The sequence below is a fragment of the Rhinatrema bivittatum genome, chromosome 10 (genome assembly GCF_901001135.1).
Source record: "Rhinatrema bivittatum chromosome 10, aRhiBiv1.1, whole genome shotgun sequence".
Lineage (NCBI taxonomy): Eukaryota > Metazoa > Chordata > Amphibia > Gymnophiona > Rhinatrematidae > Rhinatrema > Rhinatrema bivittatum.
The window spans coordinates 26,380,698-26,404,632 of NC_042624.1; the positions used below are offsets into that span (position 1 = coordinate 26,380,698).

The following is a 23,935-nucleotide window of genomic DNA, read 5'->3' on the forward strand; positions in this document are numbered from 1 at the left end:
ATTTCAACACAAAACATCATAATCAAAAAACACCAAGCAAAACTGATTTACAAGCCTGTTCAACCAATGGGTTATACACCTGGAAAGCAATTTTGGGTTTTCAAAAGTAAGGTCTTGTTTTATACCACTTTTCTAACAGTTACTCAGTCTAATACAGTTGTTCTTATAAGTTTACATTTCCCTGGCAGAGTTTGTAAGATATGTAGCATTCTAAGAAAACATGAGTGATCCAAAAAAGCCACTGCTGTTAGTTTTAATTTGAAACGCATTAAAATTATGCATCACAGAATAGCACAATCATTAATCCATAGCAAAAAGGGAAATAAAATGCCTGAAATCTAGATACGTCTTTATCTTCTCTTCTGTCCTCCAGCACCCACCTCCAAGTCGCCCAGCTGGCTATGGAAAGCAGATTCCCTTTTCCCCCAAACCCGATGAAGATGAAATCTGGAAGCAGAGGCGACGACAGCAGTCAGAAGTGTCAGCAGCAGTGGAGCGAGCCCGCAAGCGCCGTGAGGAGGAAGAGCGCAGAATGGAAGAGCAAAGGAAAGCTGCCTGCGCAGAGAAGCTGAAACGACTCAATGAAAAGTTTTCCCGTGTGGAAAAACCGCCCCCAGAACCTGTAAAGCAAAAAGAAGAGGAAATTTCAGAGCCAGTGGAGCCTGTAGAGCCAGAAAAGGAGCCTGAAGAAGTGTCACCGGAAGAACCTGAAAGGAGCAGCAGCCCTCCCACTGTTACTAAGGAAGAGACACAACTGGAAGCAAAGGATGAAGGTATCTCTCCATTTGTCTGTGACTCTAAGCATCATCTTGCTACACTGCCGCCAGTATCTACTGCAGTGGTTTACAATTCTGAGAAATATTGTAACACATGCCTAAAAGCATTCCTAGAAAATCAGCAGTCAGCTACTAGATTGCAGTGTACAAATGAAGGCATTCGGGTGTGAGAGAACTTCTGAAATCATATACTGTGATAAGAGTGAACTTGTTATCCAGATTTCATGCTTCCATGTCCTTCCATTCTGCTGCTCTTCAGATGGATCAGTCTTGAAAGACATATGGTAGCCCCCTTGTTCTTGGGAACGGGGGTAGGCTGCGTGGCTCGGCGCGCACCGGCTATACAGAATTCATAGCCTTGCGCGCGCCGATCCAGGATTTTAGTGGATACGCGCGGCTCCGCGCGTATCTACTGAAATCCATCGTACTTTTGCTTGCGCCTGATGCGCCAGCAGGGGTACGCCTATTCGCGTTTTTTGAAAATCTACCCCTTAGAGAATAGCCACTGCCATTAGCAATGGTTACATGGAATAGACTTAGTTTTTGGGTACTTGCCAGGTTCTTATGGCCTGGATTGGCCACTGTTGGAAACAGGATGCTGGGCTTGATGGACCCTTGGTCTGACCCAGTATGGCATTTTCTTATGTTCTTATGTTTTGTGTTTACACCTCTTACAGATGATGAGTGCTATTCTGAGGACAAAATATTCTGTAATCTGTTTTGGTGGATGTTGGTTTTTATATGGCATAATATCACTAATTATAAAATGGTAGGATTGCTGTATTAGGAACATTTTACAGCCTCTCTCACTCTGAAGAGAGGAGAACCCTGTTTTTTGTAATGATACCATTGGGCTGGATTCCAGAGATATGGAATATAGTTGTGATGACTGAGCTAGATGTCAAGAGTGTGGGGGGTGGAAAATGAGCAAGTTGTTGCTTTTGGTCATTTGCCCACCAGATATATCTTGGGACCTTCATTTTCAGTTTTTTTCCCATGAATTTCACTATTTAATAATGAACAAAATGGGAACAAAGTGGGGAAAAATTACTCTTCCACTGCTGATCTCAAATATTTTTTGTTATGAATACTGATTTATTTAAAAGCATTTATTACCCGCCCTTCTTATAATCAGGGCAGGGTACATTAAGAACACACACAAATTAAAAAAAACATAAAAATAACTAATAACTATTAAGTAATTAAACTATATGAATAAAACCAGACATAATATAGGCATTAAGTCCTTCAAAAAAGACTTAGAAAAACCAAAGAGGCTAGAGGGATCTCCAAAAGGGAGTAGCGTCAGGGATTATATATTATCACTTAAAGTTAGAAAAGTTTTTTTAAAGAAAGCTCTTTCGAGGCGACATCTCATTTCATTTGACAAACTATTCCACAGAAGAGGACATGCAGAGGAGAAGGCCCGCTCTCTGGTTTCATCAAGATGGACGAGCTTTGGAGATGGGATGTCGAGTAACAAGTTAGCTGACCTGAGAGACCGGGAAGGGGTGTGAATTTTTAATACCGAAGAGATCCAGGGGGAGTGTATATTATAGATAGATAAATGTATAATCATAGCAAGCTTATGTTGTATGCAGTGTGAAATTGGGAGCCAGTGTAATCTTTAAAGAACTGGAGTAATATGTTCATAGATGGGAGTGCCAGCTAGAAGTCTTGCCAAGTTTTGTATAATCTGTAAGGGATGGATAGCGTATAATGGGAGACCTATTAAGAGAGAGTTACAGTAATCTGTACGAGACAAAAGTAAAGACTGAAAAACAGACTGAAAATCAGAGTGCTCAAAAAAAGGTTTAAGGTGACTAAGTGCAGTTTGTAAAAAGACAAATTGGTAAATCTTTATTTGATTACGCAGAGAAAGAGAGGGTCAATAGTAACTCCTAAATTAAAAACAGTTTGAGAAATGTTAATACAATGAGAATCAAATGAGAAATAGGTAATGTTTGAACTCTGTAACGTGATAAAAACCATGATTTCTGTCCTAGAAATATTAAGTGCTGCTAATATATTTTAAGCAATCATAATTGAGAGTAGAGATGGCAATGCACACAGATTTGGGCTGTCACTTGGTTTCAGCAATGGTTAGATGACAGCTGGTTAGGGATCATTCTTGCAAAATCCCAATTGCTGTAGTGCTGTGCAGGTGCCAACTGATGTTTAGTCAAATCGTTGCTGATCACTCGACCAACTGGTCAACTTGCTGGACTTCTCAGTGTGAGAATTTCCTAGCGTGTAGCCAGATGGACTCAGGACCATTGGGTATTGTGCTCTTCTGCTAGCAGATGGGAGACTGAGTCAGATTTCAAAGCTGACGACACCCTAGATATACCCCCGCAGTGACCTCAGCTCTCCAGTATCTCTCAGTCTCCTAGCAGATGCGGGCACTATCTCACACACTAGAATTAGTGTTAAGAATTACAGCAAAGAAGAAAAATGTTTTACCTTAAAGAAGATCGAGCCCCGCTCTCCTGCGGTGATACCTAAGGGTCCCTCCCCCAGTTGAGAATTCCTGAGGTGATTGCCGATATCCCTCAGAGGTGTGCCTTGGTCTGGTAGCCGGTTCCCAGCGTAAACTTAGCCCCCAGAGTGATTGAAAGGCAGCGGATGCACAACCGAGCACTGCGGTGAAGGTAAAGCCCTCTCCCCCCCACAGCTGGAGAACACCCGGCACATGATCGGTAAGCGCCGAGACCAGGTAAGCAGAAAACTTTAAGGTCTCAGGGGCTCAGATTGCAGTACCAATTCCGGTTTTTCTTCCGGCGAGTTAAAAAGGGAGCACTGATAGGGTTGAGCAGTCTTGGTCGGGCTAGGCCCCAATCCGGTGCAGGGGTCCAGACAGGTGGAGACCCTGGGGGGGGCGCCACCTTCGCACGGGGGGCATCGATGCCATCTTCCCTTCTCGACCGGCGGTATGCGCAGGGCAGGCTGGACAGCCGATGAGCCCAACTTGAGCGCATCCAATATAGACACACGCACAGCTGCGCTCATAGCTAAACGCGCGTAAAGTGCTCACGCGCATAACTTTGCGTATATTGAAACGCATTACCTGTGTGTCTATATAAAGAGGCAATGGCACCGGCATCCAAGAAGCTCAGAAGGCATTCTCTTTGCACAGCCTGCCACATCAGAGCCACACAGCCTGAACTAGAGTCCTGTCTGTGCCATCATTGCGAAGAAGCCCAAGGGGTACCAAAGCCTGGTCCCTCACAGTCTGAGAATGGGTCCAGAACTACTACATACGATAGCACCCCAGACCTATGTAACTCCGAAATGGCATCTCCACAAAAGGGCATTTCAGGGGCTCCTGCTCTGACTCCCCCTAGGGCTAACATGGACCCAGGGGCCTTCTCCTGGTTGGAATTTTTCCAGGGACTGCAAGCCTTCGTTCAGGCGCAGTGAGCCCCGGCTGCGACCCAGGTCCAACCCCAGTCAGGAGCTCCTGACCCTCCCGGCCCTGCTCGGATGCCACAAGACATGCCTCGCCTCACCAAGAATTTTACTGACAGGGACCCGGACACCTCAGACGATGATGGTGCCTCACTGGAGGAAGGGGAAATCCCTCCAGGCCTGGAACCATACAGAACAATGCTTCGCTTCTTCCACAGGGATGAATTACCAGCCCTTGTTTCACAGACCCTGAAGACTCTGGGGATACCAGGCATGGACCCTATGGCGAAACCAAAGAAGAAACCCCATTTTGGTGTCCCTTCGTAAGGCCTCATGCTATTTCCCACTGATGGAAGCCATCTAGGAACTCACTGATCTGGAGTGGGATGCCCCGGAGGCCAGCTTTAAAGGAGTTCGGGCCTTGGCAGCCTTGTACCCTCTGGAACCAGCAACCAAGGAACGCCTGCGTTTCCTGAAAGTGGATGCCATGGTCTGCGCCATCTCGAAGCGAACAACCATTCCTGTGGAGGGAGGGGCAGCATTGAAAAGGATAGACTATTAGAATCCATCCTTAAACAAGCATGCGACGCAACACTGCAGATAGCTTCCTGATGCGCGCTGGTGGCAAGTTCCTGCTTGCTCCTATCGAGAGAGGCGGATAATTCTGGAAAGTATGCCGGTGAAACGATCGAACCTGCAGCAGCATGCCTGACGGACACAAGCTCAGACTTGGTGCGTACCTCAGCCAGAGGAGTAGCCTCTGTAGTGGCGGCCAGAAGGCAGTTATGGTTGCGGAACTGGTCGGCAGATGCGACTTCTAAAGCGAATCTCACAAGAATGCCCTTTAAGGGATCTCTCCTATTCAGAAGCGAATTAGAGAAGTTAGCCAGCAAGTGGGGCAAATCCCCAGTGCCTTGGCTACCAGAAGACAGGGGTAAAAAATCCCAATGCCCGTCCCCCAGAAGAACTAGGGGCAGAGGCTCCCAATGTTTTCGACCCTACAGGAACTTATCATTCCATGTACCTCGCCCATCCGGAAGGTCCCAGCCCTTTCAGAACCGACAAACCAAGAGAGGAACAGGCCTGGGGGCAGGCTTGAACCGTGCTTCCCAATGAGAATGGGCCAACCCATCCACAGGAAGAGGAAATAGGGGGTCGGCTTTCCCTCTTCTACCAATGATGGGTCAAAATCACCTCTGACAAATGGATACTAAACATCATTCAAGAAGGTTACTCTCTGGAGTTTCGCAGCATCCCTCGGGACAAATTTATATCATCACCCTGCTACTCCCACACAAAGAGATTGGCAATGGAATCCACTCTGGCAAGACTACTCAAGCTGAAGGCTATAACTCCGGTACCTACGCCCAGAAAAATATGGGGCGTTATTCCATCTATTTTATTGTTCCCAAGAAAGAAGGATCATTCCGACCCATCTTGGACCTCAAGAATGTCAACCGTCGTCTGCAGGTACTACACTTACGCATGGAAACTCTCCACTCTGTAATAATGGCGGTACAACCAGGAGAGTTCATAACCTCCCTGGACCTCTCTGAAGCCTACCTTCACATCCCAGTCCATGAAGATCACCAGCGTTTTCTTCGCTTTGCGTTACTTGGACACCATTACCAGTTCTGAGCGCTACCATTAGGCCTAGCAACCGCCCCCAGAACATTCTCCAAAATTATGGTGGTCGTGGCAGCAACACGAAGGAAGGGATCTTGGTACACCCTTTTTTGGACGACTGGCTGATCAGAGCAAAGTCTTCGGAAGAGAGCCAGCAGGTGACCAGCATAGTCAAGAACCTACTGCAGGAACTCAGTTGGGTCGTGAACATGGTCAAGAACAATCTGCAGCTCTCTCAGTCTCTAGAGTACCTGGGGTCCTAGTTTGACACCAAACAGAACAAAGTCTTCCTCCCTCCCCCGAATAGAAGGAAACTGATGGAACAATTATGACGATTGATGACCAATGCACGCCCCAAGGTATGGGACTATCTTCAAGTCCTCTGGCTCATGGCATCAACCCTGGAGGTCGTTCCATGGGTAAGGGCTCACATGCGACCACTCCAGTGCTCCTTACTGTCATGCCTGGAACCCACTGTCCCAAGACTACTCAATTCGCCTCCAACTACCAGTAGAAGTTCGTTCTCAGCTTCAGTGGTGGCTACAGGAAGACCACCCAAGCAGAGGAGTAAGCCTATCCCCACCGAACTGGATTGTGCTCACCACGGATGTGAGCCTACGAGAGTGGGAAGCTCACTGTCAGGAACTGACAGCCCAGGGACAATGGAGCAAAGAAGAGGAGGGATGGAACATAAACTGCCTGGAAGCTTGAGCAGTCACACTAGCGTGCCTGCGATTCAGCCACAGACTCCGAGGCAAAGCGATTCGTGTAATGTCTGACAACACTACAACGGTTGCCTACATCAACCGCCAGGGAGGAACCAGGAGTCAGCAGATGTCTCTGGAGATAGACCCTCTCATGGCATGGGCGGAGGTAAACCTACAAGGGATCTCTGCCTCCCACATCGCAGGAAAAGACAACGTCTCAGCAGACTTCCTCAGCAGAGAGAGCCTGGACCCGGGGGAATGGACGCTGTCAACTACAGCCTTCCAACTATTAGTAAATCGCTGGGGTGTCCCAGCCATGGACCTACTGGCCACCTCTCTGTGCCCAGGTCCCCAGGTTCTTCAGCCTCAGACAAGAGCCGCACTCCTAAGGGATCGACACACTTGTCCAGACCTGGCCAGAGGAAGACTTACTGTACGCCTTTCCCCCATGGCCACTACTGGGCAAGATCAACTGCAAGATAGAACACTACAGGGGACTAGTTCTACTAGTGGCCCCGGATTGGCCAAGACGCCCATGGTACGCAGACATGCAAAGACTCCTTGCGGGGAACCCTCTGTGCCTGCCTCCACCCAGGGACCTTCTCCAGCAGGGCCCAATTCTTCACGAAGATCCATCTCTATTCTCTCTTATGGTCTGGCCCTTGAGAGGATTCGCCTGAAGAAACGCGGTTACTTGAAGGCCGTGATTGACACCCTGCTCCGCACGCGCAAGTTCTCAACATCTCTGGTATACATACAGATCTGGAGAATATTCGAAGCCTGGTGCGAGGACCACAGGGTATCCCCGCGGATGGCCAAGATTCCCATGATTCTAGAATTTCTACATGATGGTATGAAGAAAGGGTTGTCTCTCAACTCCCTCAAGGTTCAAGTAGCAGCCCCCCTCCTGCTTCAGAGCCAAAGTGAGCAGAATCCATCTATCAACGCATCCGGACTTGGCCCGTTTCCTTAAAGGGGTGAAGTAACTTCGACCACCCCTAAAGTGGCCGGTGCCCCTATGGAATCTCAATTTGGTATTAGACTTTCTAGCTGGGGCTTCCTTCAGACCAATGCGCAGTCTGTCACTACGCCTCTTAACATTGAAAGACGGTATTCCTGGTGGCAATATGTTCTGCCCGTCGCATCTCCGAGCTGAAGGCACTATCCTGTCAGGAACCGTTCCTTAGGTTTACTCGTGAAACGATACAGCTTTGCACCGTTCCCTCCTTTCTACCGAAAGTGGTCTCCGAGCTTCATTTAACCAAGATATCACCCTTCCATCTCCGGAGGAGCATAAGGACTCTGAAGTCTGCTGCCTTCTTCGCCATCTAAATGTCGTCAGATTCCTGGTGCGATACCTGGAAAGATCGGAACCAGTGCGCAAAACGGATCACTTGTTCGTTCTCCACAGCGGGGAGAAGCAGACTCTCAGGCGACCATAGCTCGCTTCATCAAGGAAGTAATCAAGGCAGCCTACATAGAGGCAGGAAAGCCCTTACCTCTACAGGTTAAGGCTCATTCTACTAGAGCCCAGGCAGTATCTTGGGCAGAAACCAAGCTGCTGTCGCCCGCCAAGATCTGTCTGGCGGCGAAGTGGTCCTCCTTACACACTTTCTCCAGGTTCTACCGCCTGGATGTTCAGGCCCGAGAAGTCGCAGCCTTCGCAAGGGCATACTGTCCGCGAGTAGCTTTTGTACATCCCACTGGTCCTGAGTCCATCTGGCTACACGCTAGGAAATGGAGAAATTACTTACCTGATAATTTCGTTTTCCTTAGTGTAGACAGATGGACTCAGCTTCCCGCCAATGGCTGCCCCAGAGAAGTAGGACCTCGGAAAGCAAACTTCAAGGTTAAGCAAATACGGGTAAGCCGTTGCCTACCCCGTTCATGACACTCCTAGTTTGTCCGGTGTCGGCATTAATTGGTTGAGTACACTGGCGGTCTCCAGTTTTTTAAATCAGTTGAATTAGTTGTCAAGTTTAATCAGTTTTAATCAAGTTATTTAAGCAAATATGTATCCACAATGGCTTTTCGAAGAGAATACTGAAGAGCTGAGGTCACTGCAGGGGTATATCTAGAGTGACGTCAGCTTTGAAATCTGACTCCGTCTCCCATCTGCTGGCAGAAGAGCACATAACCCACTGGTCCTGAGTCCGTCTGTCTACACCAAAGAAAACGAAATTATCAGGTAAGTAATTTCTCCATTTTTCAGTTTTTATGGCATAGTTTGTCACTTTGATGCTGAGCAAGTGGTATTAGCTTGTTCTTTGGTAAATGCATGGGCCTGGCACAGAGTGAGGACAGAGATACGTGATTGTATTATTTAGGTTCATTTTTTGGAAGCATGATTTGAGTATTAAATGCCAGGCATTGAGGAGTAACACAGTGTAAGCCACTACAGTGCTGTGTAGTTGGGAGATGGCCCTAAGTGCAGGTAAATCCAGGTAAACTTAGTGATTGCTTTGTGCAGTGGTTAGGTAATCGTCTAGATTTTGTAGCATACTTTGATAGAGGCTTGACTGTGCATGATGACTTATAACAGTAAAACAGAATAACACTGCGTTTTCTCTTAGCAGAAGATAAGCCAGTCTTCTCTAGACAAGACAGCAATTGCAGTGAGCAAGAAAGTTCACCATCAGTAGTGACCGAGGAAGTAAGAGTGCCATCACCAACAGAAGTGCCGGCTTCGGTGGCAGCACCTCCACTAGCCCATGAAAACGAGCCAGATTCAGGAACTCAGCCACGACCCACTGTTTCATCAGGGTATCACAAACACTTTCAGAAATCTCTTCCCCCCAGGTTCCAGAGACAGGTAAGCAACAGCAGCTGAAAGATTACAGTGCAACATTTGTGACCCTTTGGGGGTAACCTTCTACAGAAGGTTTTTAAACAATAGTTTGGTAACTAATCAGATATTCCAGTTCAAAGAAATTCCTTAAATCTGCAGGTTTATGCACATGACCCATGGCTCAGGAAGGTTCTTAGTGGTGGACAGTACTACTGTGGGCACAAATGTAGGAATAATCATGCTGGTGTATGGAAACTTATTTGTGGCATTAAGGAGCTATATAATCCTTGACTGGAGCTGCCAAAAAAAGACTTGTTGCAGACAGATTTAAAGAAAACGGTTTTGTATTGTACATATGAAGGTAACAAAAAATTATTCATGGAACATGTAAGATACGGCAACAGTCTTAAATGCAGAGAGTTTTATGTTGATTTAATATAGTCTTTGTAAACCTGCAGAATATATATAATAGATTTTAAGCCTTTGGATCAATCTGGCTGTCGCAAAATTAGGGGCACTGCCTAATTCTATTCAAACAGGTTTTGTTGTGAGATTTGAAATATAAACATTTGTAACTTCAGTGTATGCCACCACACAGCTTCCTGTAGTTTAACTGTGCCTGCTTTTTTTTTGTATTTGTATCCCAAATAGACATCATGAAAATGTGAAATACAGAATGCTAGAAATGTTATGTGGCCAAAAGGTATGCACCCACTGTATTGCAAGTTTTGTACACATTTCTCTGCCAGGCCTTAGGTGTTAACATATTTGAAGCATACATTCTCTGAGGACAAGCAGTATGTTAGTCCTCACCTATGGGTGACATCGGATGGAATCTGGCCTGGAACTTTCTGCCTGCTTCATGGTGGGCCTTAGTCGCTCTGCAGCCTGGCAGAATCTAATTCTATTTCTTAATAAATAAATACTGCATCTGCAGTTTTTCTGTGCCCTCTCCTTGCTCTCTCTGTGTTTGGTGTATTTCCGCTGGAGCTAACAGAATGCTGTCCGTGGGCAATGTAGGCCACTGAGCCTGGGGAAGCTGCCTGCATTATATCTAGACAGGAATTCAATGTTGATTCACCAATCGATCAGCATCGATGGAGGCGTGGACAGTAGATCAAGGACTGCATTGTTTGGGGGGCAGTGGAAGAGCTCATCCTCCCCACATTCTATGGAACTAGTCTCCATGGGCAGGTGCCCTGGATGACATAGTCTCACCTTCTGCTTGCCAGTAATGGCAGTGCAGTCGTCTTGTGAGAGAGAGTGAGCAGGAGCCTAGGCAAGCAGCATTTCTGCTGCACCTTTGATGCCATGCCCAGTAATAGGTGCCCAAACTCACCCATGCCAGCATACTAATGGTCTGATGTGTCAATGTCAGGACCGAATCAGGAAACAGGACTGCATTCAAGGTGCGTGACTGCCCTTGACGCTGTTAGGGCCTTTTGACACTGAGCACTATCAAGTGCCGTGCATGCTTTTGATTGCCCTATCTGGGCCTTCCTGCTGTAGGTGGGTGCCATAGACACCATCATGCACTATGGACTCTTAATGCACCAGAGGAACAGCATCAACCTGTCATAGAGCGCCATGGTCATCGATGCAGTGGAGTAGCGGCACTGACATGTCGTGGTCCACACTAGGTTGGGAACCAGAACTACTATCGAGCGCCAAGGTTATCCTTGAGGCTATCGAGCTGCGGGCCACCCACGAGGCTATCGGGTGTGTTGCCAGCAATGCCATTCGTGGCTGCTCTTACTGATGTCTAGTACCAGGGGAAGCTGTGTTTGCTATCAACCGCCTGGTCATCCTAGAGGCCATTGTCCACCAGGGTGTGGGGTCCTGAAAGCTCTTGAACACCATGGGGAAACTCAGCCAACAAGGGCTTTGGGTCTGGGGTGGCTGGGGTCACCATCGACCCAAGGCATCCTGGAGCACCAAGGCACCCAGGGTGAACCATGGCCAGGTACCCTTGAGGCTATCAAATGTTGGGGGCATAGACAAGCCCTATTGGTGGTGTCCAGGAGGGATACCAAAAGGCATCAAGATATGCTATTGATGGCATATCGGGTGCCGTGGGCGTGGATGCTCTCAGGTGCCCAGAATCACTGTACAGTGCCAAATGCATTATGGCTGTGAGGCATCAGAGGCCCTACGGGACTTGGAGCAACAGAGTTGCTATCAAGGTTAGTGTCTGCCATAGACACTGGCATGGACACCGGTGACTCCAAAGCATCAACGTACTCGGATGCATAGTTGAGCCGAGGGGAACCATAAAGGGTGCTGGTGTGTCGGTTCTTTGGGGCACCCAGTGGCACATCAGTTCCAAAGGGCCCTCCGCCTTCAGGCACCACGGGCGTCATCTGTACTACCGGACTATCAAAATCTTCAGGCACCATTTTCAGCCTGTGGTGTTTGCGAGCCATTGGCATCTTCAGGCGCCATGTACACAAAGGGTGCTACCTGGTGGTTGTCTGCAGGCACCTGGGATGCCATAGATGGTGCTGTATGCCGTCAAGCATGCCAGGCACCTGTGGTGCAGTGAAGTGCTGTCTGAGTCCTAGGTGTGGTGCCATTAGTGCCATTGATGTGATCCATCGCTTGTGAATGCAGAGGGCGCTATTGGTACTGGGGCACCATTGCCACTGTGGGTGCTGGTGGACATGGTTGGATGCTGCAGAGCACCATGGCACCGTCAGTTACCCTGGGCTTCCCTTCTGCCATTGTGACAGAAAGGGTGATGTTGTTCATAAACCCAATTCAAGGGCTGCAATTAGCCTCTTGGACTGTTGACAGATACCATATTTACTAGGGGGAGATGCTGTCCACCACCAGGAACAGCCATAATCAGAACTCTAGTGGTACTGGGGGCGCTGTCATCACACTGTACATGTGGACTCCATTAAGAGTTAATGCAGCTGTGGAGCACTTCATGTGCGCGGTTGGATATGGCGGGGGTCGTCTATTCAAAGGTCGGGCTCCATCTGTTGTCACCATGTGTGAGGACGGACATCGTACTGTTCTCGGATAACACCTGTTAAAGGTAAGCAACTCTGCTTTCCAAAGACAAACTGATTCCAACTTCCCTTCTTTGGGGGCAAATGCTTGTCCATAAGCCATATAACTTTAAAGCAATTTCCTTAAAATGCATATTGCAAACAATTAACTAAGAACTGCTGCCTTCCTCTTTATCCAGATCGAAATTCATTTGTATCCAGCAAAATTGTAAAATACTTCATCGCATTTCTCAACTTGGGAGTCCTCTCTTCTGTGGCTGGATTCATCCTGCTTGTCCATGGAGAAAACTGTTGCTTACCTATAATAGTTGTTCTCTGTGAATTGTAGTACAAACCAGCCATACTATCTATCCCACATTCTTCCCTGGGGTTGAAGTTTAGTCAGGAAAGGGACTGAAGAGACTTGTGCAATGGTGGCCGTGCAAGAACATCCGTGTAAGCTCAGCAAAATTTCTAGGTCTTTGAGCTCTGAGAGCATGTTCCGTGTTGGCACCTGACTTATGTGACTGATTTTTCCTATTATCTATAGATAACACCTGTTACAAGTAAGCAGCTTTACTTTATTTGGAACCCTTTCTCACTTTAAGCATTTCTTCATCTTCCACTTGTTTCCTTAGGAGCAGATGAAGCAACAGCAGTGGCAGCAGCAACAAGGAGTTGTTCCACAACCTGCACAGTCCCAGCCTTCCAGCAGCCCTGTCCCCCCTCCACAGCACAGGCCCCTTTACCAACCCTTGGGACCACATCCTCAGCATCTGGCTTCCATGGGCTTTGACCCCCGCTGGCTTATGATGCAGCCTTACATGGACCCACGAATGATGTCTGGGAGGCCTGCTATGGACATGCCACCTATGCACCCAGGTACAGCTGGTTTGTTCAATATTTAGATTGCTGAAGAGCACTAAAGATGATCGTTTTAATTGTTTTCCATCATTGATCCTCCTTTTCACTTCGTAAGGCATTCAATAAATTTATCAGTGGGTTTTTAAAATAAATATTTTCAATGTAGAGCACAAATCGTCATTTTTGCTTGTTTATGGCATGCCTTTCCAGTCAAGGAGTTCAAGGCATGTTACTTATCAAAGTAATGGCATAGAACATTATGTGGCTCTAAACGTTCCTCATTTCCTGATGGAAACTCTGCGTTCTGTCATCTATATACATGTTTTTTACAATACCTTGTTTGTGATCGACCCTTACCTCATGGTGCCATGATACATATTTTCCTTTTTTCTCCCACCCTTGCATCCCTCTTGATTATTTTTATCATTTATTTCCAATGTATGCATAGTTTCCTCTCTTCCTTTGTGCAAAGATGCAAAAGTTCATAGTGAATCATAAATGCCTGCATGTGTTTGCGTGCATATATTTTATTACCCCTCTCCTTTACATCAACCACCCCAGCATCTGTTTCTCTCTATGGTATTCTCACTTCTGTATTGTCAAAAATAAGCCATCACTCATAGGGACCTGCACTTGTCCTCTGGCTTGCTAAGTTTCCTTTGGTGCCCACTTGAAGGGAACAATTGAGTATTTACTTATATATTTCTTATCACTTCCCTTTTTCTTGCTTCTCATATTCACAAATAGTACTTGCAAAAACAAGCACCACTGTGGGAGTAGGGCAAGAGTGAAAGGGTCATTTACACCAGATATGTCTGGATATACATCTCCTCACATCGCAGCGGCACACAGAGCTTTTGGCTTCCCTGGATTTGACCTATGCATGCTTGCATATAGGGATCTGGCTGGACCATCATAGGTTTCTCAGGTTCATGATCCTCTGGATGCATTTTCAGTTTTGTGCCTTTCCATTTGGTCTGGCAACGGCTCCAAGAACTTTCACCAAGGTTGTGGTGGTGGTGGCTCTCAGAAAGGAGAGTGTGAAGGACTGGCTTATTCGAATGAAGTCAGAGGTCCTTTGCAGACAAGTGGTTGACTTGGTGCTGCAGTTCTTGCAATCCCTGGGATGGATGGTGAATTTGTCCAAGAATCATCTCTCCCCTTCTCAGGTGCTGGACTTTCTAGAGGCGTGTTTCGATTCCAGGATGCAGAAATTTTTTCTCACCGAGGCGCGCATTGTCAAATTGCAGTCACAAGTTCAGGTTGTTGAAGAGCCAGGTGCCCAGGGTTTGGGATTACTTGCAGGTTCTTTGTTCCATGGCGTCCACTTTGGAGCTGGTTCCTTGGGCATTTGGTCGTATGAGGCCTCTGCAGGCAGTGTTGCTTTCCCAGTGGGATCCGTTGTCAGAGCAATTTCAACTATCACTAACACTTATGGAGTTAGCCAGGTCCAGTTTTGCATGGTGGCTTGGTCGGGACCAGTTGTGTCACGGGGTGGACTTGGAGGTTCTGGAGTGGTTACTACTGAAACCAGTCTCTTTGGGTGGGGAGCTGTCTGCCAAGTTTAGTCGATGCAGGGCCAGTGGTCGGCGGAGGAAGTGTTGTAGTCTATCAGTCGCTTAGAGACGAGAGCAGTGTGGTTGGCACTGCATGCGTTTCTACGTCTTGCACGGACGTCCAGTTGGGATCTTGTCAGACATTGTGACGACGGTGACCTACATCAACTGATACGGTGGTACCAAGAGTTAGGCGGTGGCTCAGCAAGTGGGGAAGCTGATCCTCTGGGCAGAGCAGCATCTGGCATTGATAGTTTCTCACATAGCCGGGATCGACAATGTGTAAGCGGATTAGCTCAGCCAGCAGCAGCTAGACCCGGAGAGTGGAAGTTGTCTGAGAAAGCAATGCGCCTCATCCATTGCAGATGGGGCAGACCTCACATAAATTTAATGGCAACTTAGCGAAATGCTAAGGCACCTTGCTTTTTCGGTTGCAGAGGAGAGTGCAGATCAGAGGGGTCGATGCCTTGGTTCTTCTTTGGTCTGTGTTTCCGCCATGGTCACTGGTGAGCAAGATATTGCGGCGAGTGGAGATTCATCCGGAAGACGTAATTCTGGTGGCTCCGGAGTGGCTTTGGAGGCCTTGGTTTGCAGATCTGATCAACCTAGTAGTCGACAAACCATTGAGGCTTGCTCATCTACCAAGCTTCTGCATCAAGGTCCCATATTTTTAGATCAGGCGGTTCGCTTCTGTCTCGCAGCTTGGCTTTTGAGAGGAAACACTTAAGGGAAAAAGGATATTCCGAGGATATCATTTCTACTCTATTGCAGGGTAGAAAGACTTCCACCTCCTTGGCATATGTGCGGGTCTGGAGAGTTTTTGAGAAGTGGTGCACAGAACAAAGGGTTGATCCCATGCGAGCTTCCATAGTGCACATTCTGACCTTTTTGCAAAAAGGGTTGGTGAAGGGTTTGTTCTTTAGCTCCCTCAGAGTTCAGGTCGCAGCTTTGGGCCGTCTTCGAGGCAAGGTGCAGGGAGCGGCTCTAGCTGCGCATCTGGATGTGGTGCGTTTCCTCCGGGGGGAGGGGCACCAAGCATTTGTGCCCTCCAGTTCAGAGACTGTGTCCCTCTTGGAGTCTTAACTTAGTCCTTAAGAACATGTGTGCAGCGCCGTTTGAGCCACTAAGAAGGGCTTATGAAAGATCTCGCTTTAAAGGCGGTTTTCTTGGTGGTGATTTGTTCCACTAGAAGTATCTCAGAACTTCAAGCCTTGTCATGTAGAGATCCTCATTGAGGGCGGTTCCTTCTTTTCTGCCAAAGATGGTATAGTCATTCCACTTAAATCAATCTGTGGAGCTCCCAGCTTTTCCAAATTTGGATTCTATGGCGCCTCATGCAAGAGAGTTGCAACTATTGGATGTCATGTCAAGCGTGCATAGTTGCGGTATCTTAGTCACTAACAGCTTCCGGTTGTCAGATCACCTCTTTGTATTATGGAGTGGTGCCAAAAGGGATCATAAGGCATCAAAAGCCACGATTGCACGTTGGTTGAAGGAAGCAGTCGGCTCCATGGATATCTGTCGGGGTCATCCTATCCTGGAGGGATTAAGGGCTCATTCTACCCATTCCCAGGCACCCTTCTGGGCCAAATGTCAGCAAGTTTCGCCACAAGAGATTGTAGGGCGGCTATTTGGAAGTCATTGCATGCTTTTGCCAGGCATTATCGTTTGGATGTCCAGGCCCCAGAGGCGATGGGCTTTGGTAGTGTACTTCAACAGGACTCTCGCAGTCCCATCCCGTTTAGGGAAGTTTTGGTTCATCCCAGGAGTCTGGACTGATCTGGCTATGTACAGGGAAAGAAAAATTGGTTCTGATCTGATTTTCATTCCTGTGGTACCACAGATCAGTGTAGAGTCCCACCCAGTTGAGGAAGGAAAATTTGGAGAATCCACTCGATCTGTTGTAATTAATCTGAAGAATGGCACAGGTTTTGTTAGTCCTGCATGTTTTTAGTGTGGGCAAAGTTATCTGTTCTAAGTTTCCATTTCCTACTGCTCCTTCAGGGGGATAGTAATTCGTTATTGCTATCTTGGCTTGGGTATTTATTACCACTGAAGGACTGCAGGTGGCACACCAGGTACCGTGGCAGTGTCTGCAAAACTTTCTCTCATCTGCTGGAAGGGGAGGCAAAGCCCCGGATTATGAACTGATCTGTGGTACTACAGGAATGAACATTAGCAGGTAAGAACCAATTTTCCTATCTTGCTCACTAAAAAAGGAAACAATGTAATTCTCTCAATAAGCCATGTACATATGTTGGTTTTTTTTTTTACCAAAAACCTTACATAAATTCTATAATGCCTTCATACTAGACACTACTGGTCTTCAGACCTTCATTGTATTACATTTAATCATTTGGCAAGATATGAATCTTTTTTTGAAATAGTATTTTTTTATTGCATATAAAAACTTATCTGAGCTCAAAGAACACATATCCCACCCCGACACGATCCACGTTTCGAAACCACTGTTTCTGCATTGGGGGTAATTTCATAAACAAGAAGTGTCTCTCAATTCTGTAAAAGCCAAAAAACATGTGCCAATCACATACATTTTATTATCAATTCTACTCACACATTGTGTAACAGCGTTGGCGAAAATGGCGTCAAATTCAAACCGGAAAAGACAATGCCATGAATGACAGATAAAGAGTAGCTTCCTGAAACGTCAAACTAATGACATACGTTTCATGATGATTGATGCTTCGTCTGTTAAATAATGGAGTACCACTCAATCTCTAAATTTAAACCCTGGGAAGCCACTGAATTCAAATTAAAAAAATCCAAAATTGTTCGCATAAGTTCAGTCTTTTAGTATATGCAATAAAAAAAAAACTATACCAAAAAAAGTATCCTATCTTGCCAAATGATTAAATATAAGATAATGAAGGTCTGAAGACCGTTAGTGTCTAGTATGATGACATTATAGAATGTATGTAAGGGTTTTGGTAATAAATACATAAAAATGTACATGGCTTATGGGAAAGTTTTCCCTTAGGTTATTTCTTGAATTTCCCTTTGATTCATGTTGCCTTTTGTTGAATGATTCTCTCAATAAGCTCCACATTAGATATCTCCAGAAATGCAGATAGATTCTCCATATCTAACCCAGGGTTAAATTTAACAGATTTCTGGCCCTATGCACCACTTTTGATTATTTATATTTTTGGGCAGAGACTTTGTAATCCTGTGAATTATCTTATGTAGTGGTATATACAGTGAATTCACAAACCACATTTATCCACAATTTGCTCATCCGAAAGATGCAAAACATTTATCAGATATTTCTTCAAAGTAACACAAAGTTCACCCATAACTTTAGGAAAATTGGTGAATCTCAAATTTAAATGTTTAAATTGATTCCCCATGTTCTCAACCCTCCTAGATAGATAGCCCTGCTCATTTTTAATGTCTGCCCTGTTTATATGAAGAAAACCTATAGCTAATTAATCGTGTGAGTCAGTCAAGGGTGATTGTCTTCAGAGAAAATAAAATTATCAATAAAGTTCATGTTCTGATGACAACAGCTTGGTGGAGTGTCACAGTCCATCTGCTTCACATTTTAGTTTTTTTTTGTTGCTTTGTGTTTGCTAATTGTAAACTGAGTGGTAGTTGGCCCAGTGTCAATGTGGATCCACTCCACATATGCTCAGAGGCTTTCTGCAGACCTCTTCAGATGTTTCCCAACTCACACAGCACAAATGTGACTCTATTGAGCTGCCTTCATCTGAGAACATATATTGTGAATAAATGTGGTTTGTGAATTCACTGTATATACCACTACATAAGATAATTCACAGGATTACAAAGTCTCTGCCCAAAAATATCAATAATCAAAAGTGGCGCATAGGGCCAGAAATCTGTTAAATTTTATTTAACAGGTTTCTGTGTTTTCATACCTTGTGTTCTGCCTAAGGGGGAAGAAAATTTTCACTTATCATTTGCTGTTGCTGGCGCTCATTGATATCTACTCATATATACTCCAGGTCTAAGCCATTCCTATAGGCAGAGGTCACCAGGCATAATAAGATTCTTCTTCCTAAATTAGTTATACAGCAGTGGCTTGCCTGAATCTACAGTTTTTCTTACTTGTGCTTATCTTAATCCATTCTATTATTTTGTACATTTATTGCCTGTTAATCTATTTTTGTCAGGAAATATAAATGATGAAATTCGTTTGACATTGTCTGTCTCCATTTTTATATTAAATCAGAAGTCTTATTTATAAATAAGCTATAGCAAACAGCCACATCAAGGAAATGATTAACTGGATATATGGTTTTTATCATGAGTGGTCTTTTTTACCATCTGAGGCCAACACATTTTATAAAAAAAGGTTTGTTACAGAAGAATAGTGTCAGTATTCGTCCGGGGCTCATTACTTGGGTTTGTTGTATTGGTTTTATTAGGAGGTTTACGCTTGTAATTTTGTGGGAGAAGATAGTTGAGATTGGATGCTTGAACAAGGCAGATCACGACATGGTTTACAGGTGAGGGTAATTAATGGCTGCTGTTTATCTGTGTGCTTTGGGTGCTAGGAATGCTACCTCCCAAGCAGTTGCTGAGAAGAGATCAAATGGAAGGATCTGCAGTCGGCGCAGAGTCATTTGAGCATGTTTCTCGCCCATTGAGAGAGCACAGTGTACCCCGCTCAGAGCCTCGAGTGGTGTGGGGGTCAGACCCGTATCCTCATGCAGAACATCCTCCCAAGCTGTCAGAGGAGCCAGAGGACCTAAGGTGAGTCCTTTCCGTTCTTAAACGTAGGACAACTGGGACAAGCTGTATTTAGTTTGTTTCAACTACTGACTTAACTCAGTTAAACAACTAATTTCTAGTGGGTGGAAGAAGAGGACAAGCAAAGGAAAAAAGGAGTTATGAGGACTCGTACAAAGGGAGGCTGTGGCATGTTTGCTTGTTACCTAGGAAAATGTAAGAAAATGAGAGAACTAAATTCTGTTTTTCATTTAAGGTAAAAAAACAAACAAACTGTGTTTTATTATTTAGGCCAGAAGCCACAGTGGAGCAGGAGGACCCTCCAGCAGCCTATCCTTTGGAGCACCAGCAGTTGGAGACTCTCCCAAAGGCTGACTTTACAGAGCAACAAGAAACTGAAGTGCAAAGAGCTCAGAGCCAGACTCCTGAGGAGTTGCAGGTTCTAACAGTAGAGGAGCATAGTCCAGCAACACTACCTGCTGCTACCAGTTTTGAGGTTGAGAAAAGTAGGGCTCATAATATTCAAGAAGAGCTAGTAACCTTCATTGAGAGCCAGCCCACACTGAAGATAAATATTGGCCATGGATCAAATCATTCCCTTAAATCAGAGGAGTCTAGGACAGAACCCCCGCCATGTGTTCCCAAAGTCAGTAGTAGGCTTCCAGAAAATGCTAAGGAGCCAACTGAGAGACCAGAGGAGAAGCCCAAAAAGGAAAGCTTCATCAACCTGAAATCTTCTGATGGACCCAAAATAGAAAAGCCATTCAAATCAAAATCAGAGACCAGGTGGGGTCCTCGACCAGGTTACAGCAGAAGGGAGGAAGGCAGTGACAGGCCCGTGCGAAGGTCTGGGCCCATTAAAAAACCTGTGCTTCGAGATATGAAAGAAGAGCGTGAGCTGAGGAAAGAAAAGGAGGAAGAAAAGCTCGCCCATGAAAAACCCATCAAATCTGAGAAAGTGGAAAAAAAAGAACTACCACTTCAGTCACCTACCAAGCCAGAGCCAGAAAAGCCACCTGTAGAAAGTTCCTCTGTAGTTAAAAAAGTATCCCTCATTACACCAGCAGCTGGAGATAAGGCAGACATTGTTCCAGAACCTGCTGTAAAACATGTTGGTCAACCAGTTGTTACCCCACATGTTCCCAAGGAAGAGAAACCAGAAAAAGTTGTCAGCAAAGACCACACCACAGAGAAGCTCCGCCCTGATGCAAGGCCACTCCCACCAAGAAGAGAAAATGCTTTGCCACCTCCAAGAAGTTACCGGAAGGAGGCCAGGGACAGAGATTGGTTCCCAGACCAGGGATACAGAGGCAGAGGCCGGGGAGAATATTATTCTAGAGGTCGCAGTTATAGAGGCTCTTATGGAGGACGGGGTAGAGGCGGGAGAGGCCATCCTCGAGATTATCCACATTACAGAGACTCAAAGCCTAGACTAGAACATATGCCTCCTGGGCCACTTAGACAGAGAGAGGAAAGCGAGACACGTAGTGAGAGTTCAGATTTTGAAATTGTCCCAAAACGTCGAAGGCAGCGCGGTTCAGAAACTGATTCAGACAGTGAAGGTCGTGAAAGTGCAAGTGATACCCCACACTCTGATAAAGATAGCGTAATAAAAGGCAAGCATCTAAGGGAGGCAAGAACAGACACTAAAAAGGCCCCAAAGCCCCTGCTTTCCTTCAAAGCAGAAGTAAGCTCCAAACCAGACAACCGGCCTTCAGAGAGGCATTTCATCAGAGAGGATGAGACAAAGACCAGACCTGGCTTCCTTCCCAAGGGAGAGCCATCAAGACGTGGTAGAGGAGGAATGTTCAGACGTGGAGGCAGGGAACCTAGTGGAAGACCACCACGACCCTCGCCATTCAGGAGGCCAGGTTATAGAGACAATCAATGGATACCAAGGCCTCTAGATCAAAGGCTACTTGAGCCTCCCAGGTCTGAAGAGGGAGAACAGCGAAGGCCTGAACACATTGGAACACCGCTGGGAGATAAAAGGCCACCTTTGAAATTTGAGAGGAAGTTTGATCCTGCTAGAGAGAGACCTCGAAGGCAGAGGCCTGCTCGGCCACCTAGGCAAGATAAGCCACCAAGATTCAGGCGACTAAAGGAGAGAGAAGCTGCAACAAAAGTCAATGAGGTGACTTCTGGCTCACCTGTGAGTGTTACTGTTAGTAGCACAGTACAAGAGTCTGCTGTCACAGCTCTGGAAGTGTCTGGCACCAAGACACCAGACCTGTCCAATCAGAACTCTTCTGATCAAGCAAATGAAGAGTGGGAAACTGCTTCGGAAAGCAGTGACTTCAATGAACGACGAGAAAGGGATGAGAGGAAAACAGTAGCCACCACTGTACAGACCACATCCACTGCCAAGACAATTGAAAGCACAGCTGTCCTGAAACGGGAGATTGCAAAAAGGAGCTTTTCTAGTCAACGGCCTGGAGTGGATCGGCAGAATCGCCGAGGCAATAGTGGAGTACCCAAGCCAGGCAGGAACTTTTCTGGACCACGTGGGGAAAGGCGAAGCGGAGCTTCGTCACAGCGAGGAAAGAGAGGGTAAGAATCTTACTATTTAGTAACTCCAAGATGTGAGTCAAGTGTATCACTAATATCTAGAAAATACATTTTTCTCATCAGAATTTCTCATATCTGAATAAAAGTATTTATCTCTTACAACTGCACACATGGGAGCCCTTTAGGAGCGTATCTGTGGCACTCATCTCCAAGACACACTCCTGTGGTAGTGAAGAATTTCTTGGAATAACTGGTTATGGAAATGTGCTGTATTTTTTTTTCAGTATCTTCAGGAGTTTCATACTATCAGGCCGATACAGAAAGAAATGCACGCGCATAGGCCAGGCCAGGAGCGGTGGCTGTCAGCGAGTTTGACAGCCGATGCTCAATTTTGCCGGCGTTGGTTCTCAAACCAGCTGACAGCCACAGGTTCGGAAACTGGACACCGGCAAAATTGAGTGTCTGGTTTTCAAGCTGCGGGCCCATTTTAAAATTTTATTTTATTTTTTTTACATTTTTGATTATTTTTAACCTTTGGGACCTCCGACTTAATATCGCCATGATATTAAGTCGGAGGGTGTACAGAAAAGCAGGTTTTACTGCTTTTCTGTACACTTTCCCGGTGCCGAGAGAAACTAACGCCTGCCTTTGGGTAGGTGCTTATTTCTGAAAGTAAAATGTGCAGCTTGGCATTTGCATGTTGCGGGCACTATTAGTTTGGGGGGGTTGGACGCGCGTTTTCGACGCGCTATTACCCCTTACTGAATAAGGGGTAAAGCTGTATCTGCCTGTTTAAGAGCAAAATCAGTGATTATAACATGGGATAGAGGTTTTGGGAACCAAGTATGGCTCTCTTGTGTGGCATCCATAAGTCAGTGAGTCAGAATAATTCAGATGTAAGGGTTCATTTATTGCATATGGATGGTTCTTATTCTATACAGTATTCTCATATGCATAACAGTGGGGATACTTACCTGAGCTACTGGGGAAATCGTAATTGATGTCAACTGATCCAGTGTTTCCCAAAAATAGAAAGGAGAATAAAGCTGGGGGTTCAACTGTGGGGTCTGTGAGCTCCCATGAGAGGCTTGAAAGGATGTGTGATAGTCCATGGTGGGGGAAGGGCCTTCATTCTTTAGTGCTATCTACTGGCTGACTCCTTGCAGCTAGAGCCAAAGGTTCCTGAAAGAGCCCTTTTAGGATTTCTGCTGAAGCAGAGACTTCTGTCAGATAGGTGGGCTTTTTAAGCTCCTTGTATCTGACTTGATAGATGGGGGTGAAGGTTGCAATTAGAGGAAAAACCACTAGTGCTCCCAGTCAACTTGTTAACTGTCTTGGAAGCGCCACCTTTTAAATGAGAATGAGAGCTACAAGGTAAAGCTCATTTAGAAATAAGAATTGACAGAGGAAACGTAGAACTAGGAAAAGGAATAAAATAAAGAAGAAACAAGCAAGTTTATATTTTGCAAATATGGATTAGTACTGTCATGCTAAATAATGAAGTGTGAACATTGCCTTTATGAATTGCTCCTGTTTGAACTATCAGGGCTCATAGCAATGGAGCAGACTTGCTTGTTCTTTGGGTATCCAAGATTGGCCTCTAGCTACATGACAGCACTTATTGCAAATGTTTGTCATAAAATTGATTGATCAAAAGTTGTCACTTCAGTCTTTCTGCAAAACATAAAATGTTAGACCATGTTAAAGCAAGGGAGAGCAAAAATGTGGGAGAATTTGGTGCCATTTTTCCCTTTGCCATAAAGTACCTGAGTGAGATCCCATCCTACAGAAATCAAAGATTCTTATATCCAAGCACAGTAGAAATGTGTAATAGTAAAAGGCAAATCGGTCATGGCATTAATTTGTACTGTACATTTTCTGCTTCATCAAGTGGATCATGCTCGCCAGCCAGCAGATGGAGACAGATATCAACAGGCTCACTGATGTTACTACTTATATACCTCTGTGCTGACATCAGCTTGCCAGTATTCTCTGT

General features: G+C 45.8%; 1 protein-coding gene across 8 annotated transcripts in view; it reads left to right on the forward strand.

Annotated features, from left to right (window-relative positions):
* The window catches only part of PRRC2C (proline rich coiled-coil 2C), a 419,385-nt gene that overhangs the window by 205,552 nt on the left and 189,898 nt on the right, over positions 1-23,935 (forward strand). For 7 of the 8 annotated variants that reach the window (XM_029618671.1, XM_029618666.1, XM_029618669.1 and 4 more), the window contains 5 exons: positions 374-773; positions 9,091-9,329; positions 12,937-13,180; positions 19,257-19,455; positions 19,723-21,981. In XM_029618671.1, the coding sequence (XP_029474531.1) occupies positions 374-773; positions 9,091-9,329; positions 12,937-13,180; positions 19,257-19,455; positions 19,723-21,981 (3,341 nt within the window). The remainder of the gene's footprint in view (positions 1-373; positions 774-9,090; positions 9,330-12,936; positions 13,181-19,256; positions 19,456-19,722; positions 21,982-23,935) is intronic. The other variant, XM_029618667.1, reaches the window with a different exon arrangement.